Source organism: Suricata suricatta, chromosome 17 (genome assembly GCF_006229205.1).
Source record: "Suricata suricatta isolate VVHF042 chromosome 17, meerkat_22Aug2017_6uvM2_HiC, whole genome shotgun sequence".
NCBI lineage: Eukaryota > Metazoa > Chordata > Mammalia > Carnivora > Herpestidae > Suricata > Suricata suricatta.
In genome coordinates this window covers 36688096-36708418 of record NC_043716.1, presented here as the reverse complement: position 1 = coordinate 36708418, position 20323 = coordinate 36688096, and the positions used below count along the sequence as shown (strand labels likewise).

The 20323-nt window shown below is 37.4% G+C and overlaps 1 protein-coding gene across 3 annotated transcripts in view; it reads right to left on the bottom strand.

Moving 5' to 3' along the window:
- Nucleotides 1-20323, bottom strand: part of CDK12 (cyclin dependent kinase 12) — a 48545-nt gene that overhangs the window by 7973 nt on the left and 20249 nt on the right. For all 3 annotated transcript variants that reach the window (XM_029929231.1, XM_029929234.1, XM_029929232.1), the window contains exons 6-12: nucleotides 16687-16876; nucleotides 10782-10838; nucleotides 10303-10404; nucleotides 4428-4505; nucleotides 3294-3410; nucleotides 2468-2599; nucleotides 876-1087 (exon numbers count right to left, since the gene is read on the bottom strand). In XM_029929231.1, coding sequence (XP_029785091.1) covers nucleotides 876-1087; nucleotides 2468-2599; nucleotides 3294-3410; nucleotides 4428-4505; nucleotides 10303-10404; nucleotides 10782-10838; nucleotides 16687-16876 — 888 coding nt within the window. The remainder of the gene's footprint in view (nucleotides 1-875; nucleotides 1088-2467; nucleotides 2600-3293; nucleotides 3411-4427; nucleotides 4506-10302; nucleotides 10405-10781; nucleotides 10839-16686; nucleotides 16877-20323) is intronic.

The following is a 20323-nucleotide window of genomic DNA, read 5'->3' as shown; positions in this document are numbered from 1 at the left end:
CAATTAATTTTCAGGAGTTTATTTTTAAAGCTTCCTAGAGGATTCTAATATGCAGTCAGTGTTGAAAACCACTGTTGTATGTGGACAGGGAAGGGCAAATGAGTCTCGAAAAAAATACCTGTAGTTCAGAAAAATTGATGGTACCACAAGAGAACTACTTTATTATAACAGTTCATTATTATACAACACAGTTTTGGATATACTTAGATCAAATAACCATCTATAGAAATAACTACATTTAACAGCAATTGTGATTTAAATGGTCAGAATCTAGGGTGCGTAGGTGGCTCAGTTGGTTAAGCATCCGACTTAGGCTCAGGTCATGAATTCAGTTTGTGAGTTGGAGCCCCACGCCGGGTCTGTGCTGATGGCTCAGAGCCTGGAGCCTGCTTCGGATTCTGTGTGTGTCTCTCTCTGTACCGCCTCCCTCGCACTGTTTCACTTTCTCTCTCTTTCTCAAAAATAAAGATTAAATGACCAGATTCTAAAAAGGTTTTATCAAATCTAACAAAAACAGGGCTCCAAATTACATGTTAGAAAACATGGGTAAATGAACCTTAAATTTGGTTTACCTAATTTACTGATTTATGCCACACTTCTAATTGAGATAGAGTATTCCCTCATTCTGGAAAGGAAAATAATCTAGTGTAGACTTTCTAGGCCCCATGTACAAAACTTGGTTTATTTCCTTCTCCCCACAATAACGGGATATCTCTTTATTGCATCAGTGGCTAAAAACTAAGACACACACACACACACACACACACACACACACACACACACACACACACACACACACCCATCCTTGCACTTGATTATCAAAACCTGACCAAGTGTCTTTAATAAAAATACAAAAACTCCATCCCAGAACTGACCTACTGCATCCCCCGTCCCAGGCTCCACCTTGCCAGGAGCAGGCTGAGGAGGTGCTGGGCTGCTGTTCTTCACAGGCTCAGCACTTGTCCCTGAGGTAGTTTCTTTCCGAGAGGCTTTGGATGGAGGTGGCTCTTCTACCACAACACCACTTTGTCGCTGTCGTCGCCGTTTCTTACTCCATAATTCATGGCAATCCTGCCAGTGGGGGAGGCTACAAAAGACAAAGCAAAGGGGAAATGTGTGTGGGACTATGACAGTGAATGAATGGAGGAACAAGAGATTAAAACAGGAAGGAAAAGAGCAGAGGGAAACTGAAAGAATAACATAAAAATAACCAGAAATATTAGTAAATAGATAATAGCAATGTAAAAGGAAACATAGCATAGGGTAGTCTGAAAAAATAAAAGCCTGGAAGATTTCTACAGTGAGAAATGAGGGTCTTGCTAATATCAGAGTCACACCTACTATATATAAACACCTACATTCCAATCAAATAGTTAAGTCATAACTGTTCTTGTTGCGCATAACAAGAATAAAGAACTTTATTGGTCAAGTTTCAGCTGGGAATAAATAGGACAGAGATGACTGGCTTGTTAGTATCTACAAAAGTCCAGGCAAGGCGGCGAATGACTTAAGCAGCATATAATTAAATCAACTTTGTGTAAAATCAATTTATGTGTTATTTGGTCTTTGAGGACCAAAAAACAGGTTCTTTCTTCTTCCTACCCATGGAATTTCCATGACTCAATATTTTCAGTTGTGGAGTTTTAATATATGTAATGTATTTCCACATTTCCTCATAGTCAATAATGAAAACAGTTCCAGCAAGTCAAATCTTATTACAATAAAGATTACCAGAGCTGAAATCTCTCCAAAATAAGAGCTCCCAAAGTTCAGTAAAAAGCTTATATATTTTAAGCCACAATTCAATGTATCAAAATCTAGTGCACTAAGTGAATTTAGATATTTCTTTGGAACAGTCTTTAAATACTATGTATTTAAGATACATGGTTTCTCTATGTAAGAAAAAAAATGCCCCAAAACTGATATGAAAGCTATAATGTTGTCAGTGATATAATGTCACATACATTATTGGCCAAATGCGAAACTTAAGAGTAAAACCACAGAAGATCCTACAAAACACAGAAAATACATCAGATTCTGATGAAAGAGAGACATATTCAAGGACCATATTTTCAACATCAAAATTCGGGACATATGACCCGACAGTGATGCAAGCTATTTAAAATTACAGCTGTACTTGCAAGTGTGGGATATACATGGTCATCACAGACAGGGGATTCAAGCAAATGGAATGGGTAAGAGCAAAAACTAGAAGAATACTTTCAAAGAGGTTGTACAGGACAATAAATAGTTTGAATCAAATTAGAACAAATATATCTAAATTTATTCCTTGTTTAAAAAGAAAACCTGAAGCAATAAAACAAATCTCTTATCAACCATAATACTCAAGGGCACCTCTCCAATTGGAGCTTAGCCATTTGCAGTTCCTTCTAAAAACCTATAGAGTTTCACATCTCCTGAGGTTTATTGGGAGGTTTAGGGTCACTACTTGGCCACCAGCACTTACTCTGGAGGATCCATTTTGCTGAGCTCAACATCTTTAAGGAAGTCACTCTGTAGAGTCTGTTCAGCTGTGCAACGTTTGCTAGGGTCTAGTGTCAGCATGTGGTCCAGTAAATCAAGTGCTGCCGAAGGAATGCTGTGGAAAGGAGGACAGAACAAGTTCTCAATGACCTCACAGTTCTTAAACCTGTAATCTTGGGTCGAAAGTCTCTGAATTTCCACCGTCATGTAAAACTGTGGAAAAGGAACTAAAAGCTGGCAAAACAAGCAAGCAGATTTGCTCCCACAGAGGATTTATGCAATGCTATATAATACAGGTAAAAAACATGAAGCCAGCAGTTCCATTCTCTTTATCATGGAAGATGAAAATGACTATGAGAAAACTGATATATTATTCACAATAAAATGATTTTCTTTTATCTAAAGCCTTTATAAGAGGGGGCACCTGGGTGGCATAGTCGGTTAAGTGTCCGACTTAGGCACACGTCATGATCTCACATTTGGTGGGTTCGAGCCTCACATTGGGATCTGTGCTGACAGCTCAGAGCCTGGAGCCTGCTTCAGATTCTGTCTCTCTCTCTCTCTGCTCCTCCCCCATTAATTCTCTGTCTCTCAAAATTAGATAAAAGTTAAAAAAAAATAAAAAATAAAGCCTTCATAAGAGAAAACTATAAGACTATGATAAAATTCATATACTATTAAAAAATGTTTTCCTACATTATGGTGTGTTGCCATAAGTTGAGACAACACTAACTCCCTTGGCTAGGAAAAAGTCAAGTCTAAACACCAGCCAAACATGGAAACCAGATGTACATTTCTGCCAAACTCACAAAGAGAATTCCTCTCGCAGACGCCTTCTATATTGCTTCTTCGGTTTCATGGTATTGAAGTAGGGCAGCTTGATGACATCAGGCCACACAGCTGGACAAGGACTACCACAGAGTCGACTGAAAACAAAGCAGAAAGTCAAAACAAGAAGTAAGTGAGTCAGCATTGTGAATTCTGGAGATTTCAGAAGCAGAAATTATTACCTCCTGAGGCCTGGGAAATCTTGGCTTATTAGAGGGCATGCAGAAAGGCAAAATCTGACCTCACTGCTCTAAGGACAGAAGGAATAGGACAGAAAGAGCTGATTACAAGAAAATCAAGAGAAAATACTGGCAAAATGGTCCAAAATGATGTATATACTTGGTTTTGTTAAACATGCTTTTAAACCTCCTTTAATAAAGGTTTTCATTATCAATTTTGTTCTGTTCAGTTAGTATTAATTTCAAAGTGCTGAGCTGGTCCTATAATGTCTCTATAGGGAAACCTAGCAGAAGAGAGCCTAAAATTTTTGATAGAAATTGAATTTAATGCATAATAGTGAGTTATACACCACCTTCTAAAAGTCTACATTTAGCCCATTGTGTTCTTCCCTTTACTTCTATGAAGGCAACCCAAATTCTATCCCAACCTCAGTCCTTCCCCAAATCCTCTATTTTAGGTTCTATTTTATAATTATCTGTTTACGTGCTGTGTCACTTACTAAACTCTGAGCTCTCTGAAAGCAGAGACCTATCTTACTTATGTCTGAATCATAAAGTTTAACAGAAAAAAGAATTTGTTATGGAACAGGCCTAATAAATGTTTGCTGAATATAGTTGATCTTAATCTAACCTAAGAATGAAACAGCCACCTTGAAAATGGTATGCTTTTATATGAAGAACTAATAAGAAATAGGCAAAGATCTAAAAAGTCTAAAAAGAGGGAACCTAAAAACTAAGACCCTTAGTAAGCCCTAAAAAGGAGGTATATAATTTCTTTACATATATAGCCCATGACAAAATATGAGGTAAATCTGAGAAACTTACTTGGATATAAGCATAGAGTCAACTTTTAGTAGAATGACTGAAAAGTATTAGAAATTAGAAGATGAAATGACCTATCACACCTGGCCACTAAGAGCACACGCACTGCTGTACCTGATCAGTTCTAGCTGAGCCAGTTCCAGATTGGCTTGGAAAATGGGCTTCTTTGTAAACAGTTCCCCAAGGATGCATCTAGATAGAGTAAAATTGAGAGGTCAGGAGAGAAATTCCTGAAGCCTAAAGCATATCTCAATAAACTTTAGTAGTATATCTGGAAGCATTTGATATACCATCTCATAAATAACTGCAGTGTCTGAGTTTTGTAAAAGAAAATATTTCTTGCAGTGAGAATAAACAGTATTAACAATTTAAATTTGCCAGAATCAAACTTTTGCCACCTATAAAAGGACAGTCTACAAGCAGAGAAAATGAGTCAGAGTCTTTTTCTATCAATTCCATTGTGAATTAAGGAAATAAACAATAAAAAACCCACACTTCAACTTTACAAGGATGCTCTGCAGTTCCTACAGAGATTAGCTTTTTCCATTCATTTGCTCTGTAGAATGTACAATATACCATAGCCCTCTAGGCACTGTATTTGTAAAGAAGTGTTTACTGTCATCACCCAGAATCAGTTGTCAATAGGACTTTCAAATACATTATACTTAAGCCTTTTTCATTCTGCAAATGCCTTCCAAAATAATATTGACATATTTACAAAGTCCCCAAGTATGTCTCCACAAATTACATAATTACGAAAGGAAATCTAGTAACTATTTAGTGGGGAAAAAAGACAACACCTTAACTAAGTGACCAAAGTTAACATCATCAAGAAGAAGGAAATAGGGATCATCTAAGTACAAATGTGATACCTTGAAAAGAACACTTATGCAATATTCCAGCCAAAACTTCCTAACATGAATCTATATAGTAGCTGGTCTGTCCTTCAAAATGTAAATGTCAGGGCACCTGGGTGGCTCAGTCAGTTAAGTGATTTTGGCTCAGGTCATGAATTCGGAATTTGAGCCCTGATTGGGCTTTCTGCCCTCAGCACAGAACCCACTTTGGATCCTCTGTCCCTTTCTCTCTCTGTCCCTCCCCCACTCATGTTTTCTATCTCTTTCTCAAAAGTAAATAAATGTTTAAAAAAAAATCATCGGGGCGCCTTGGTGGTTCAAGTCGGTTAAGTGTCTGACTGGCTCAGGTATGATTTCATGGTTCATGGGTTTGAACCCCACATCGGGCTCTGTGCTGACAACTTGCAGCCTGGAGCCTGCTTAGAATTTTATGTCTCCCCTCCCACCTTCCCCACTCATGCTCTGTCTCTCTCTCAAAAAATAAAATGCTAAAATATATATATATATATATATATATATGTCATGAGAAACAAAGACTAAGGAACTGTTTCTGAGTAAAGAATGAGAACTAAATGTAATACATGATACTGGATCAAATCCTCTATCAGGTAAGGTATTGTTTCCAGGAGGTTATTAGGGTACTGAAAACGAGAGAACATGGAATGTAAGCTAAATTATTTTATTTTTTTAATTTTTTAAAAATTTATTTTTGAGACAGAGCACGAGTGAGGGAGGGGCAGAGAGAGAGAGAGAGAGAGAGAGAGACAGAATCTGAAACACGCCCCAGGCTCTGAGCTGTCAGCACAGAACCCAAGCTGAGCCACCCAGGCACTCCAAAGCTAAACTATTTTAAAAGATACTGTATCATTGTTAAATTTCCTGAATTTGATAATGGTGCTGTGATTATATACAAGAATATCTTTGTTCTTAAAAAATGTACATTAAAGGGGTGCCTGAGTGGCTCAGCTGGTTAAGTGTCCAACTTCAGCTCAGGTCATGATCTCGCAGTTCATGAGTTTGAGCCCCACATAAGGCTCTCTGCTGACAGCTCAGAGCCTGGAGCCTGCTTCAGACTCTATGTCTGCCTCTCTCTGTCCCTCTCCACACGTGCTCTCTCTCTCTCTCTCTCTCTCTCTCTCTCTCAAAAATGAATAAACATTAAATAAGCAAAAGAGAAAGGTACATTAAATAGTAAGAGAGTAATGAGCATGATATTGTACAACTACTTTCAATAGTTCTGAAAAAAAGATGTGGTGTGCATACATACACACAATTTTATTCTATTTATATACTTTATGTTGTATTTTATATATATATATATATATATACACACACCCACACATACATACATAAACATATGAATATAAAACAAATGTGGCAAGAAGCTAAAATTCAGTGAATCTAACATGAATAAATCTCAAAATAATTATGTAAAGTAAAAGATCTAAGAGGGGAAAGAACATATACTGTACAATTCCATTTATTTAAAATTCCAGAAATGGAAATCAATCTATAGTGATAGAAAGCAGAACTGTTGCCTAGGATAGTGTGGGACAGAAGAGAGAGATTACAAAGGAATACATGGAAACTTCTGAAGGTCATCACTATCTCGATTATGGTGATGGTTTCACTGGTGTATACAATAGGTCAAAACTTAAATTGTACATTTTAAGCATATGCAGTTTATTGTATACCTCAATTGAAAGGTTGAAAATTTTTAGTGAAGATAAAGGCTATACTAAAGTTCTTTGTCCTTTTCTAGTAACTTTTTTGTAAATTTGAAATTATCAAAATAAATCTATTTAGTTTTAATTTTAATTCCAGTTAGTTAATATACAGTGTTATACTAGTTTCTGGTGTACAATATAGTAATTCAACAGTTCCATACATCACCCAATGCTTATCACAAGTGTACTCCTTAATTTCAATTACCTATTTAACCCATTCCCTCATATCAAGATAAATTTAAAACAAATTTTAAAAATTACCTGAATGAATACTCTGCACTTTTTTGTATGCCTAAAATATTTTATTTTTTGAAAAGTAAGGAAAACAAATGACAAAGAATCTCCTCTCTGGCCTATGCTTTGAAATCAGATTTGTAAATACTCACAAAAGCACTATTTATAGTTTTACTTTGAAATTCTTTAGCTTGACTAAATTTGAGAAGCAAAGCAAATCTAGTTTTTAAAGTTATTAGCACCTTTCTATTAGCATTTGTCAACCTCAAATAACAAATTCTCACTTCCATATTCACTCAAATCTTATCCAGAAATAGGAAAGTAAAAGTCAAGTTTAATTCTGTTTTCAACATCAACAGCTAAATCAAATTCCAAATACAGTGTTGTCACAACTGATAAAATAAGCAGAAAGAAAAACTAACCAAACAAACCAGGGGGGTTTTCAGAATCTAGACATAATTTGTTGTACCAGTCCTTCTAGTTTCTCCGTCAGAGAGAATTCCACGGATCACCAAAGTAGTAAGCTCACATCAAAAGTCTAGCAAAATCTCCATTCAATAAAGTTACTGGGGCTTTAATTAAAGCCTAATCTTCTATAATTTTAACTTCCAAGTTCTGTTTTGGTGTTTTATTTAATTTCTAGTTCTATGGTGGGGAAGACATTATTATGTAATCAATACTTTGCTACTACACTGAGGTGGCAGGTTGTACAGACTGAAATAATAGTACCAACAGAGCTATGAACTTTCCCTGTATATCTTAATGGGGTGTTGGTGTTAACTTTAGAGCCTAGTTGTGACAATTTAAATGCTAATACTATTAAAGCAAATAGTCCAGAACATAAACACCCAGCTTGAGTCAGTAAAATTTAACAAAAGCTTCATTTGAGTTGGGTAGGCTTCCAGTGAAATCATGCTCTCCTTTTCTTTGACCCCTCTGAATTTTGAAATGATACCCCTGAAGTTTTTTTTTTTAATTTGTTTGTTTGTTTATTATTGAGAAAGAGAGAAACAGAGCATGAGTGGGGGAGGGGCAGAGAGAGAGCCAGAGACACAGAATCTGAAGCAGGCTCCAGGATCTGAGCTGTCAGCAGAGAGCCCGATGTGGGGCTCAAACTAACAAACTGCAAGATCATGACCTGAGCCGAAGTTGGTCGCTTAACTGACTGAGCCACCCAGGCGCCCCAAAATCCCTGAAGTTTTAAAGATTGACATTAATAGAGGAGGGAATGAATGGGAAAAAGTGATAAGCTCCCCTGGCAAGTATATGCCAGGGCAAGAACAGTGTATGCATAAATCATACATTACCAGAAACAACTAATATGGCCCATTTAAAATGTCTTATGTTCCAGGGCGCTTGGGTGGCTCAGTCAGTTAGGTGTCTAACTTCAGCTCAGGTCATGATCTCATGGTTTGTGGGTTCAAGCCCCACACTGGGCTCTGTGCTAACAGCTCAGAGCCTGGAGCCTGCTTCAGAATCTGTGTCTCCCTTTCTCTCTTCCCCTCCTCCATTCATTCTCTCTATATATAAAATAAACATTAAAAAAATTTAAAAAGAAATTTAAATGTCTATGTTCCTAATACACAAATTGCAGTCTCTAAGTATTATTTTCCACTAAAGGAACTAAGACTCCTTAGAATGACTGATTTCAGGTCTGGGGCAGGAAATGAATAGGATGAACCTGGAACCAAAAAAACAAGGAAGGACCCACTAATCTCTCACTGGCCAAAGACTGAAAAATGTGAATAGGAATAAGATGATAACCATAACAATACCATTAAAACACATAAAACATGTTTAAATCCATGAGTTCATAATGAATCTTAAAAAAACAGAAACAAAAAAACCACCCCCAAACCCTCTCTTTGGTCATCTTTGAAGGATAGGAAACCACCCCATTATTCTGAAAACTGGTGAATAAAACCAGAGAATTAAAGCTTTATCTCTACCTTTTTCTATGTGACTTGTACCTAGGGTTAGTAAAGTAAATGTTATCTTTATGTATTCCTTCCTGGAATAATATACTTAGAATATCACCATCACAAAACAACCACAAATGAATAAATGAAGGTGGATCATTAATAGCTGATAACATTTCAAAAAGAGGTAATTGTATATTATGTAAAGCAGGGGGGGGAGGGTGTGTCTATTTGTATATGCATAAATCTGCCCGGTTAGGGATGAATATTTTATCACACATTGTTTAGAATTGCATATATAATGAATGTGATAATAAAAGCAGACTACTGTTTTATTGCTTTTAACTTCTCTATAGATAACATACCTAGTTATTGCCTGTACTCTGGGCAGAGGCTCCCATTGCCACCTACCCTCAACTTTGATGTATAACTGACTATAATTTGTCAGAAGAACTCAAAATCACTGTGAAGTAATTTTGGGGCCAGTGGATAATCGGAAATCAAACATGAATTCACCTACAATTTACAGGAAATAAAGGCATAGAGAACCATGCTAAAAGAACAACAACAACAAAAAACCCACAGTAAAGATGTAATCAGCAAAATCCAGACTGTGGGAAACTCTGTAAGACAAAAACGACCCAGTTTCTTCTAAGGAAATTATGGGGACAAGGCGGGGAGGAGCTCAAGAGAAGAGGGAAAAGCTATAATCAAAAGACTTGAGATAATCAACTGAAATCTATGAACTTTATTTGAATGTATTTGGATCCCAATTCAAATGATGTTAAAAAAAAAAAAAAAAGATGTCTGGGGGAAATGTTTTAAAAAAACATGTGTCTCAGGGCACCTGGGTAGCTCAGTTGGTTAAGCATCTGACTTCGGTTTAGGTCATGATCTCACATTTTGTGGGTTCAAGCCCCATGCTGGGCTCTGTGCTGACAGCTCAGAGCCTGGAGCCTGCTTCAGATTCTCTCTCTCTGCCCCTCCTATGTTCTCATACTCTCAAAAATAAACAAATAAAAATTTTTTTAAAAATGTGTGTGTCCCAAAAAATAAATGAATAAGTAAAAACTTAAAGAAGTATGTTTCTGACACTATGAAACACTCAATAGATTTCCCTGCATTCTGGCAAAAAGTTTATCCCTATCCTTTCAAACCTAAAAAAAACTACAAAAAGCCAATGTAAAGAGAAAAGAGACAGAAGTTCAATAATACATGAATTATAAACAAAAGAAAAAGTACAGGGGCTTACCCACAGCTCCAAACATCAATAGCTGGTGTGTAACGCTCCTCTCCCAGCAGAAGTTCTGGAGGTCGGTACCAGAGGGTGATGACTTTGTTTGTATAAGGGCGACTGAAATGTAAAAAGTAACCATGATACAAATTTACAACAGCTTCTGATGAAAAAATACTTGTAAAATGAAATGCAAAGAGGAATAGCTGCAAATTGAAAATGGGATTGTCAAAACAGCTCCATATCAATCTAATGGTTCAAAAGTAAACTGGACAGGAGTAGGAGATGAAAAAATAACTTCCATTCCAATTTGGGTTAATTTCAGTCAAAGGCTGATTCAAAAATTTAGATAAAATCTACTATTTAAAATCTAGGTGGTAACATTTTTAGAAAATTAGGGAACTCTGAAAGTTACTGCAACTTGCAGAATACTAGAATATCCAAGAATAAAAGGATTCTTTTCTTTTCCCCACATTTTATTTTGATGAATGCCTTACCTCTCTTCAGAGTTATAGAGTCGAGCAAGTCCAAAATCTGCTAGTTTGATCTGTCCACTGTAAAACAAACCAAAAAAAACAATTATTTTTTATAAGTAATAATAGCAGCCTCCTAATTACATCTAAACAGCCAAGCACAAATTTAAGAGTTAAAGGAATTACAAAAATGAATTTTAACATCTGCTCTCTTATTTCTACTCTTAATGGTCACACACCCAGATTAAGCCTCTTTTGACTACTCCAGTTCACAAAGACTTAAGGTTTTCTTTTTAGACTACTTCTGGATTTTTGGATTTGACTCCTTAACTAAGTATTTCTTTTATTTCTTGGCAAACAACAGTTGCTAAAACCTGCTAGATTAGGGGCACGTAGGTGGTTCAGTCATGATCTCATGGTTCGAGCCCCACGATGCTTCATGTTCTCATTCTCTCTCTCTCTCTCTCTCTGCCCCGCCCCTTGTGCTCTCTCTCAAAATAAACTTAAAGAAAAAATTTAAAAAACCTGCTAGATTAAATACTTATCTTTGTGGGAAAAAAGGAATAAGCTGTTCTAGATTAATGATAAACCTTGATTAATTCTGGCTTGAAAACACTAGCTATACAAAACACATTACAGGGGCGCCTGGTGGCTCCAACTCTTGATTTTGGCTCAGGTCATGATCTCATGGATTGTGAGATCAGTTCATGAGATTGAGCCCCATGTCGGGCTCTGCACTGATAGCATGGACCCAGATTGGGATTCTCTCTCTCCACCCTCTCTCTTTGCCCCTTCTTGATGCAAGGCTTGATCCCATGAACCATGAGATAATGACATGAGTGAAAGCAAGAGTTGGCCACTCAACCAACTGAGCCCTCCAGGTACCCCTAACAGATTTTTTCAAACCAGGAACATGGCTTTGATCTGAGCACACAATTTTTATCATCAATGAGGCTCCTTTTACCAACATATTGCCATCATTTTCTATACCATAAAGATAAAGATAAATAACTATGATCTTAAAGGGGTTCTCAAACTTTCATATGAAATAACCACATGGATAGCTTATTAAAAGTTTCTTGGGACATGTGGATGGCTCAGTCGGTTGAGCATCCAACTTCAGCTCAGGTCATGATCTCACAGTTTGTGAGTTTGAGTCCCACACTGGAATCACTGCTGTCAATGCTGAGCCCGCATTGGATCTTGTGTCTCCTTCTCTCTCTGCCCTTCCTCCACTCGTGCTTGCTCACTGTCCCTCTCAGAAATAAATAAATATTAAAAAAAAAAAAAAGTTTCATTCCTCAAGATGCTGATTCAGTAGGTCATAGCTCATGAACTCACATTTCTAATAGGGCCATAGATGCCAATGCATCTATAGGTCTGAGAACCACACTTTTGAGAACCATCCCATAAGGGGATCACACCCACATTTCACTCTGCTAAATAGTCTTTGACAGTGATATCAAGTAATATTTTAATAAACTATTACACAAAATGCCAGAAAACTTTTTAAGAACTTTTTAAAGTTTATTTATTTTTGAGAGAGAGAGAGACAGAGACAGAGTGCGAGCAAGGGAGGGGCAGAGAGAGAGGGAGGCACAGAATCCCAAGCAGGGTCCAGGCTCTGAGCTGTGAGCACAGAGCCTGCCAAGGGGCTCAAACTCACCAACTGCAATATCATGACCTCAGCCGAAGTCGGCATTTAACCAAATGAGCTGCCCAAGTGCCCCCAAAATGTCAGAAAACTTTTAAAATTCTTAACTATTTTGGATTAATCATATTTACCTAAATTCCTATATAGCCTGTTTATTCACATTTACCACTTGTTCCTTCTTGGGGAATGCAAGCCAACTCACTCTCGTTTTAAGGTACTGGAGATATCTCAGGTACCTGATAGCTCAGATCAGGCAGACAAGGGAGATAGAAAAAAGGCTATGGTAGGAGGTGCTCCTCAAAGTTAAAACAAAGTAACTACTAGCAACAAAATCTTACATTATAGCAACCCTTATCATTCCAGGTGAAGACTACTGGCACTACATCCACTTGCCCCAAACATCATTACATATTTAAATTTAAATGATAAGCAAATTCTGAAAAAAGCAAAAAGGAAAGGACTAGCTGACTTGAGCACTATATCGAGACAAAAAGGGTTCCTCAAATTTCTCACTCCAAGAACCTGAGATGATCCAAAACTGAAGGCACATAGGACTGAAAGTTAAAATGACAGCAGATAGTTATGCAAATTAGGCTAGACCTAAACATCACTGAGCACCTAGCATATTTCCTAATCTACTCCCTCCCCTCTCAGTAAATGACCTTCTTCATTGAAATCAGAAATCATCAGGTAGGAACTGCTTCACATCCTTTTACCTATATAACATGAATTGCATCTATAGCCCTTATTTCTTCTTTCCTTTCATTTATAGAAAAAATCTGTCAATCTCTCTTGTTAAAGGATAATAATCAACACATATACTTCGGCCACTACCACCACTACCACCTGTGGCTTTGATTTCATCTCCTTTAGAACCTAGTTCCTTTCAGTTATTTTAGTTCTTTTTTGAATCTTCAACTTCTCCCTATTAATTTTCCTTTCTCTTAGTATTTAAATATGCTCCAACCTCTGCATCCTTAAATTAAAAATTAAAGATGAACCTACCATCACCTTCCCATTAACTGTGCTACCCACCAATTTGCCCACAATTCAAAGTTGACCTTTTAATTTTCAGATTCCTTCTTATGTCTTATAATCTGTCTGCATCACCTGACATCTATGACCATTCACTGCTTAAACCTATTTTACATTTATAGTATTTCCTTATTTTCTCCGTATCTGACTATTCCCTTAGGTTCCATCTTCTGATACCTTTTCTCTGCTTGTTAACTCCTGAACATATTGCTAGTTTGGAACTTCAATGTGACCATATGCCTATTAGTTAGATATCACTACCCTGGATATATGCAACAGCCATATCCAAAAGGGATTTACTCTTCACTCATCTATCCTGCTCTTCCTTCTATATTCCCTATATTGACCATTAGTGCCACTCATCTAGTCAGTTACTTAAGTCAGAAATCTTGGAGTCATCTTTTTTTTTTTAATGTCTTTATTTTGAAAGAGAGAGAGAGAGTGAGGTGGGGGGGGGCGGGCAGAGAGAGAGGGAGACACAGAATCTGAAGAAGGCTCCAGGCTCTGAGCTGTCAGCACAGAGCCCGATGCGGGGCTCAAACCCACGGACTGTGAGATCATGACCTGAGCCGAAGTCGGTTCCTTAACAGACTTGTTAACAGATTGGCGCCCCAATCTTGGAGTTCTCTTAAAGTACTTTGATTCAGGGGCACCTGGGTGGCTCAATCAGTTAAGCCAAAATCTGACTTACAAAATTGATCCTATCCATCTCTACTAGCAAGGACTTGGTTTAGTTTAAGCACTGACAATTTCTTATGGTGTTTTTTTTTTTCATGTTGTATTTATTTTTGAGACAGAGAGACAGAGCATGAGCGGGGAGGGGCAGAAAGAAAGAGACACACACAAAGAATCAGAAGCAGGCTCCAGGCTCTGAGCTGTTAGCACAGAGCCCAACTCAGGACTTGAACCCATGAATGTGAGATCATGACCTGAGCTGAAGTAGGACTTAACCGATTGAGCCATCCAGGTACCCCTCTTATGGTGTTTTTAATAGGGGTTCTTTTTATAGTGTTCTCCCTGCCTCCAGTCTATATATACCCCATTAGAGTGACCATTTAGTGATTTTTCTAAAAGAGAAAACTGTGTCTCTACCATCTAAAAATAACTTGGTCTCACTTATACTTGTGTTATAAAGATATAATGAACATCATGGAGCCCAAGTGCTCTCCTCCCTCTCTTATCAACTGCTCTTGCTTCCTTGTCCAGCTGAGAGCTCCTTACCATTTTCTCCAGGCCATCTCACCTAAAATTCTCTGTGGAGACAGAGCTAAATGGGCAAGATCAGAGGCTGGATGGATCAGACTAGACCATGAGACTCCTGCATCCTACTTAGTAACTTCAAGAGGAAATTCAGTTTAGTCTAGAACTTTATCAGCTTCCTGAATAGAAGTCAGGGACAGGAAGGAGCCCAACCCACTAGAAAAGACACCAAGTAGGACTGCAGTTATTCCTTAGCCTGAAATATCCCTCTCCCACATGGAAGAGCAAAAGGAACAAAAAAAAAAGTATATGCTATAGTCTAGATAGCTGCAAGCTAATAGCCATCACCATTAAATTCCTAAAGCATTATAGCTATGGATGTAGATTAACCAAGCCCAGCTTTAATGAAAATCGTGGGTCACAGAGATAGTAACAGAAAAGAATACTCTTTTAACATCATGCTTTGTCTCACAAAGGTATTTAAGTACAAAATATATATAATAACTATATACATTATATAAAATACTTTAACATATGCATTAACTGTGTAACTTAAAAAGTCAACCAAATTAATTGAATAATTTAAAAATAAAAAATTAACCAAACCAACACTATTCAATTATTTGTCACTTATAGATTGTATAAGCTCCTTAGCAAAATCCACAAGATCCTTAAATTGGCTCCTTGCAATTGTCCACTTCATATCGCCACTATGTGCTTCACTCTTCTTGCCCTAGCAATACTGACCTATTTACATTCTCCCAGATATAAATGTTATTTTCACATTTATGTGCTTTTGACCATGCAATTTCTTTTTCTTAGAAATTTAATTCTCTGTTGTTAGAGTTTCTGATAAATTCCTATCCATTCCTCAAGATTCCATCATCCCAGGTGCTTAGAGGTGCCTGGCTGGCTCAACTGACAGAGCATTCAACTCTTAATCTTGGGGTTGTGAGCTCAAGCCCCACATAGGGCATAGAGGTTATATAAAAAGGAAGGGGACTTAATAAATGTTTACTGGATTGAGCAATTTATTTGTTTCACTCCCCTATTAAACTCTGAGCTTTCCAGTGACCAACTATCCCATGTGGGACTTTTGATGCTAAAACCAGGACAGGGGCACCTGGGTTTAGAAATTACTTAAAAATAAAAACCTTCAAGAAAAAAAACAAAAATAAAAAATAAAACCAGAACAGTCCCTGGGCAACTCTGGTCACCTCACTCCACAAAGATGTGAAATAGGTCATAATCACCCTACATCTCTATCTAATGTTTGTTAAACATAACTGAACAGAAATGTTTAAAACAGTCGGTGAATCAGGCAAAGATGATTGTAAACAGCCCAATACCTAAAGAACCAAACATTAGTATGGTTCCAATAATACCAGATTTGCTTTTTATTCCTCAATTGTTAGGGCTATTTACCAAAGACTAGTGTGCATAATACATACACCTGATATCACCAATGTAGTTTAAACAAATAGCCAGAGAAAAAGAAAGCAGACGATAAAAACTTCTGAAGATTTAACACTGTTCATCACCAAAATCTTTTCTGTCTACACTATTAAAACCTAGAAGTACTCGGCAGAGTTATCAACCACCCACTACACCTGTGTTCACTCTGAAATTCGATACTGAAAAAGTCTCAAAAGCAGCTAAAAGAGCAGGCATGTGTCTCCTCACTAAACAAGGGAGAATTTCACTGAGAACTCAATATGTGTTGTAATTTTCCAGGACCACAGTAATATTTACTAACTATGGCGAAAAACTCTTTGAGTACTCCTGAAGCGATATGATTCCCTAAAATGTTTGCAATTAAAAAACCTTTAAAATCCTACCTCTGTTAATTCCTTACCAACACTGAGTCTGAAGACTCTGCTCATCTGAGCACCCCAATCATAAGTTATTCCTACAGAACAAACATCAGTTGTATGTAAATGCAAAAAACTGCATCATTGGGTCTACCTATCATCAATTAACTAGCTGAAGCTAAATGGGTCAGGGAGAGGGAGAAAATGCCTCATTTGGTTACTATGTTACCTGTTGTTCAGCAAAATGTTAGAACACTTAATATCCCGATGCAGGAAATTCTTTTTGTGACAGTAGTCCAATCCTTCCATTAGCTGTTTCATGAATGACTTGATATGGTCCTCAGAAAAGTGCACCAAACCAGATTCTAGCAGTCCCATTAAATCATGGTCCATATACTCAAATACAAGGTAAAAGGCACCTACACAAAAATAAGAGAAAAAATTAAAAACAAGAGGAAAGGATGCTGAAATGAAATGCCTCAAATATTAATATAATTTTAGAACAAACCATAATGCTCACTGAAGCAACTGCTTCATTTTATAGATGAAGAAATTGAAATTCAGAGTACTTGAATAACTTGCCCTTTCTAATAATAAATAACAGAACTACTTATCTAAATCACTCTTCCGACTCCTAACCCAGCGCTCTTTGGACTATTTACTTCTTGAGGAAGACAACTGCCCTGATCAAGCTGTATAGTTTACTAATCTTTTACTATCTGAGTCAGTTGGCAAATTATAGGCCTTGGGCCAAATCCAGTCTGCTGTTTGTCACTTGGACACGTAACTATGCCCATTTGTTACTATGCCATCATTGTCTATGTTTACTGTATAAGTCTTTATCATAGTTATATTTAGAAGAACTCACATAATATGCCAAGGACAGCACAGTATATATAGTATAAATTAGTGAAATTTATAGTATTTAAGAATTGGAAGAAAGGTGAACCATCTAATTAAACTCCCTAAATTTAGAAGTAAATAAAAGAACCATGCTAAGGAAATGTAAAAGATTTGAAATCCACGCTATCTTTCCACTTTCACATGGTATATGACAGAGGCAAATATTGTACCAGAAATATCAGACCTAGTGAGACAATTACCTATCCAATCTAAAATTCTGTCTCCTAACAGCATAAAGAAAAGGATTCTTAATCTAGTGCATAAGAATCAAGGACTCTTTGAACTCCCTGAAATAGTATGCAGTATTTTAAACATAATTTTTTAAAGCATGGATCCATAAGATGTTTAAAAGGTCCATACCAACCAAAAGTTAGGAACCACTGCTTTAAAGATATATCTTAGATTTAGCTAAGAGCTCATACAAATTAACAAGCAAAACACTAAAACTGCAAAAGTAGACAAAAGATGCAAAAGGATAACTCAAAGAAGAAAAAATAAGTAAAACTGATAAACATGGAAAAAGAACCAGAATAGAAGGAATACAATCCAAAATAATGATAGGATACTTCACCTATCAAAATGACAATTTTTTAAAAAGATATACTCAGGGACGCCTGGGGGTCTCAGTCAGTTGGGCATCTGAGTCTTTTTTTTTTTAACGTTTTATTTATTTTTGATACAGAGAGAGACAGAGCATGAGAGGGGGAGGCGCAGAGAGAGACGGAGACACAGAACCGGAAACAGGCTCCAGGTTCTGAGCTAGCCGTGAGCACAGAGCCTGACGCGGGGCTCGAACCCACAAACGTGAGATCTGACCTGAGCCGAAGTCAGAGGCTTAACTGACTTGAGCCACCCAGGCGCCCAGGCATCTGAGTCTTGATTTCAGCCCTGGGTCATGATCTCACAGTTCATGGGTTTGAACCTCTCGCCAGGCTCCACACCATCAGTACAGTCTGCTTGGGATTCCCTCTCTCCCTTTCTCTGCCCCTCCCCAACTTGCTTGTGTGTGTACATGCTCTCTCTCTCAAAATAGATGAATAAACTTAAAAAAACAAAATAAAAAGATATACTTAGGGAGGATATAGTGAGATGGGCACTCATTGGTGGACATAATATTACTATCTTGAAAGTAATCTAACATTAAATATAAAAGTAATCTAACATTAAATATAAAAGTAATCTAACATTAAATATAAAAACCTGGCTGGCTCATTCAGAAGAACGTGTGACTCCTGATCTCAGGGTTGTGAAGTTAAGCCCCACCTTAAGTGTAGAGGGTTGTGAAGTTAAGCCCCACCTTAAGTGTAGAGATTTTCTTTTTTTAAATGGCTTTAACCAGATAACTCTACTTCTAAGAAACTATATTAAGAAATAAATCGGCGCGCATGGGTGGCTCAGTCAGTTGAGCATCCAACTTCGGCGCAGGTCATGATCTCACGGTTCATGGGTTCAAGCCCTGAGTCAAGCTCTGTGCTGACAGCTCAGAGCCTGGAGCCTGCTTCATATTTGGTGTCTCCCTCTCTCTGCCCCTCCCCGACTCATGCTCTGTTTCTGTCTCAATAATCAACATAAATAAAATTTAAAAAAGAAAGAAAGAAATCAAGGGGTGCCAGGGTGGCTCAGTAGGTTTAGCAACTGACTCTTGATTTCAGCTCAGGTCCCGATCCCAAGGTGTGGGATGAAGCTCCTTGTTGGGCTCTGTGCTGAGCATGGAGCCTGCTTAAGATATTTTCTCCCTCTCTCACTCTCTCTCCCCCCACCCCCGCTTGCATTCTCTCACAAAATCAATCAAAATGCGAAGGTTTATGACAAAGATTCTCAATGCAGAACAATCACAGTATTTTTTAAACTAGTAACTAATTGGGGTGCCTGGCTGGTTCCATCAATACAGCATGTGACTTTTGATCTTGGGGTCATGAGTTCAAGCCTCATGCAGGGCATAGAGCTTACTTTTTTTTTAATGTTTACCCATTTTTTGAGAGAGAGAGTGCTAGTGTGAGAGGGGCAAAGAGAGAGGGAGAAGGAGGATCCAAAGTGCGTTCCACGCTGACAGCAGAAAGCCTGATGTGGGGCTTAAACTCATAAGCCATGAGATCATGACCTGAGCTGAAGTCAGACACAAACCAACTGAACCCCCCAGTTGCCCGAAGGGTATAGAGCTTACTTAAAAAAATAATAATAAATTAAAATAAAAATAAAATTAAGTAGCAATTAATTGCTCAAAAGAGACCGGTGAACAGGGCACCTGGGTGGCTCAGTCGGTTAAGCATCTGACTTTGACTCAGGTCATGATTTCAGTTTGTGAGGTCAAGCCCCACATCAGGCTCTGAGCTGACAGCTCGGAGCCTGGAGCTTGCTTCAGATTCTCTGTCTCCTCTCTCCGCCCCTTCCCTGCTTGTGCTCTGTCTCTGTCTCTCAAAAGTAAATAAATGTTAAAAAAAAAAAAAAAAAGTTAAAAAAAAAAAGGCTGGTTAAGTAAATTTGGATTTATCCTTATGCAGTCATTAAAATGTTAATGACATGGGAAATTGCCATGACAAGTTATAAAACACTAAATATACTTTGATCTCAGTTGTGATAAAACAAGTATAACATATACAAAGTACTTAGAAAGTAATATGCCAAAATGCTAATACCATAGTGGTTTTCTATGGATGGTGGTAGACTGGGATAGAGCGGGAGAGAAATGCTTGCCATTTTCTTCTTCTTACTCTTTCATATTTTTAATTTTTCCACAAAAGGTATGCATTACATCCATTTATTCATTTATATTTTATGATTTTTAAAAAAAAATTTAAACAGTACATGGTAAACTATTTAAATAATACAGAATGGCATGTGAAAAGTAAGCTCCACTCTAGAAGCCACCAATTAATGTTTTGTTTATCCTTAAAGAAATTTCCTATACATTTTACTATTTTTATAATCAGAAAAGGTTAAGACACATCCAGAAGTATATCTAG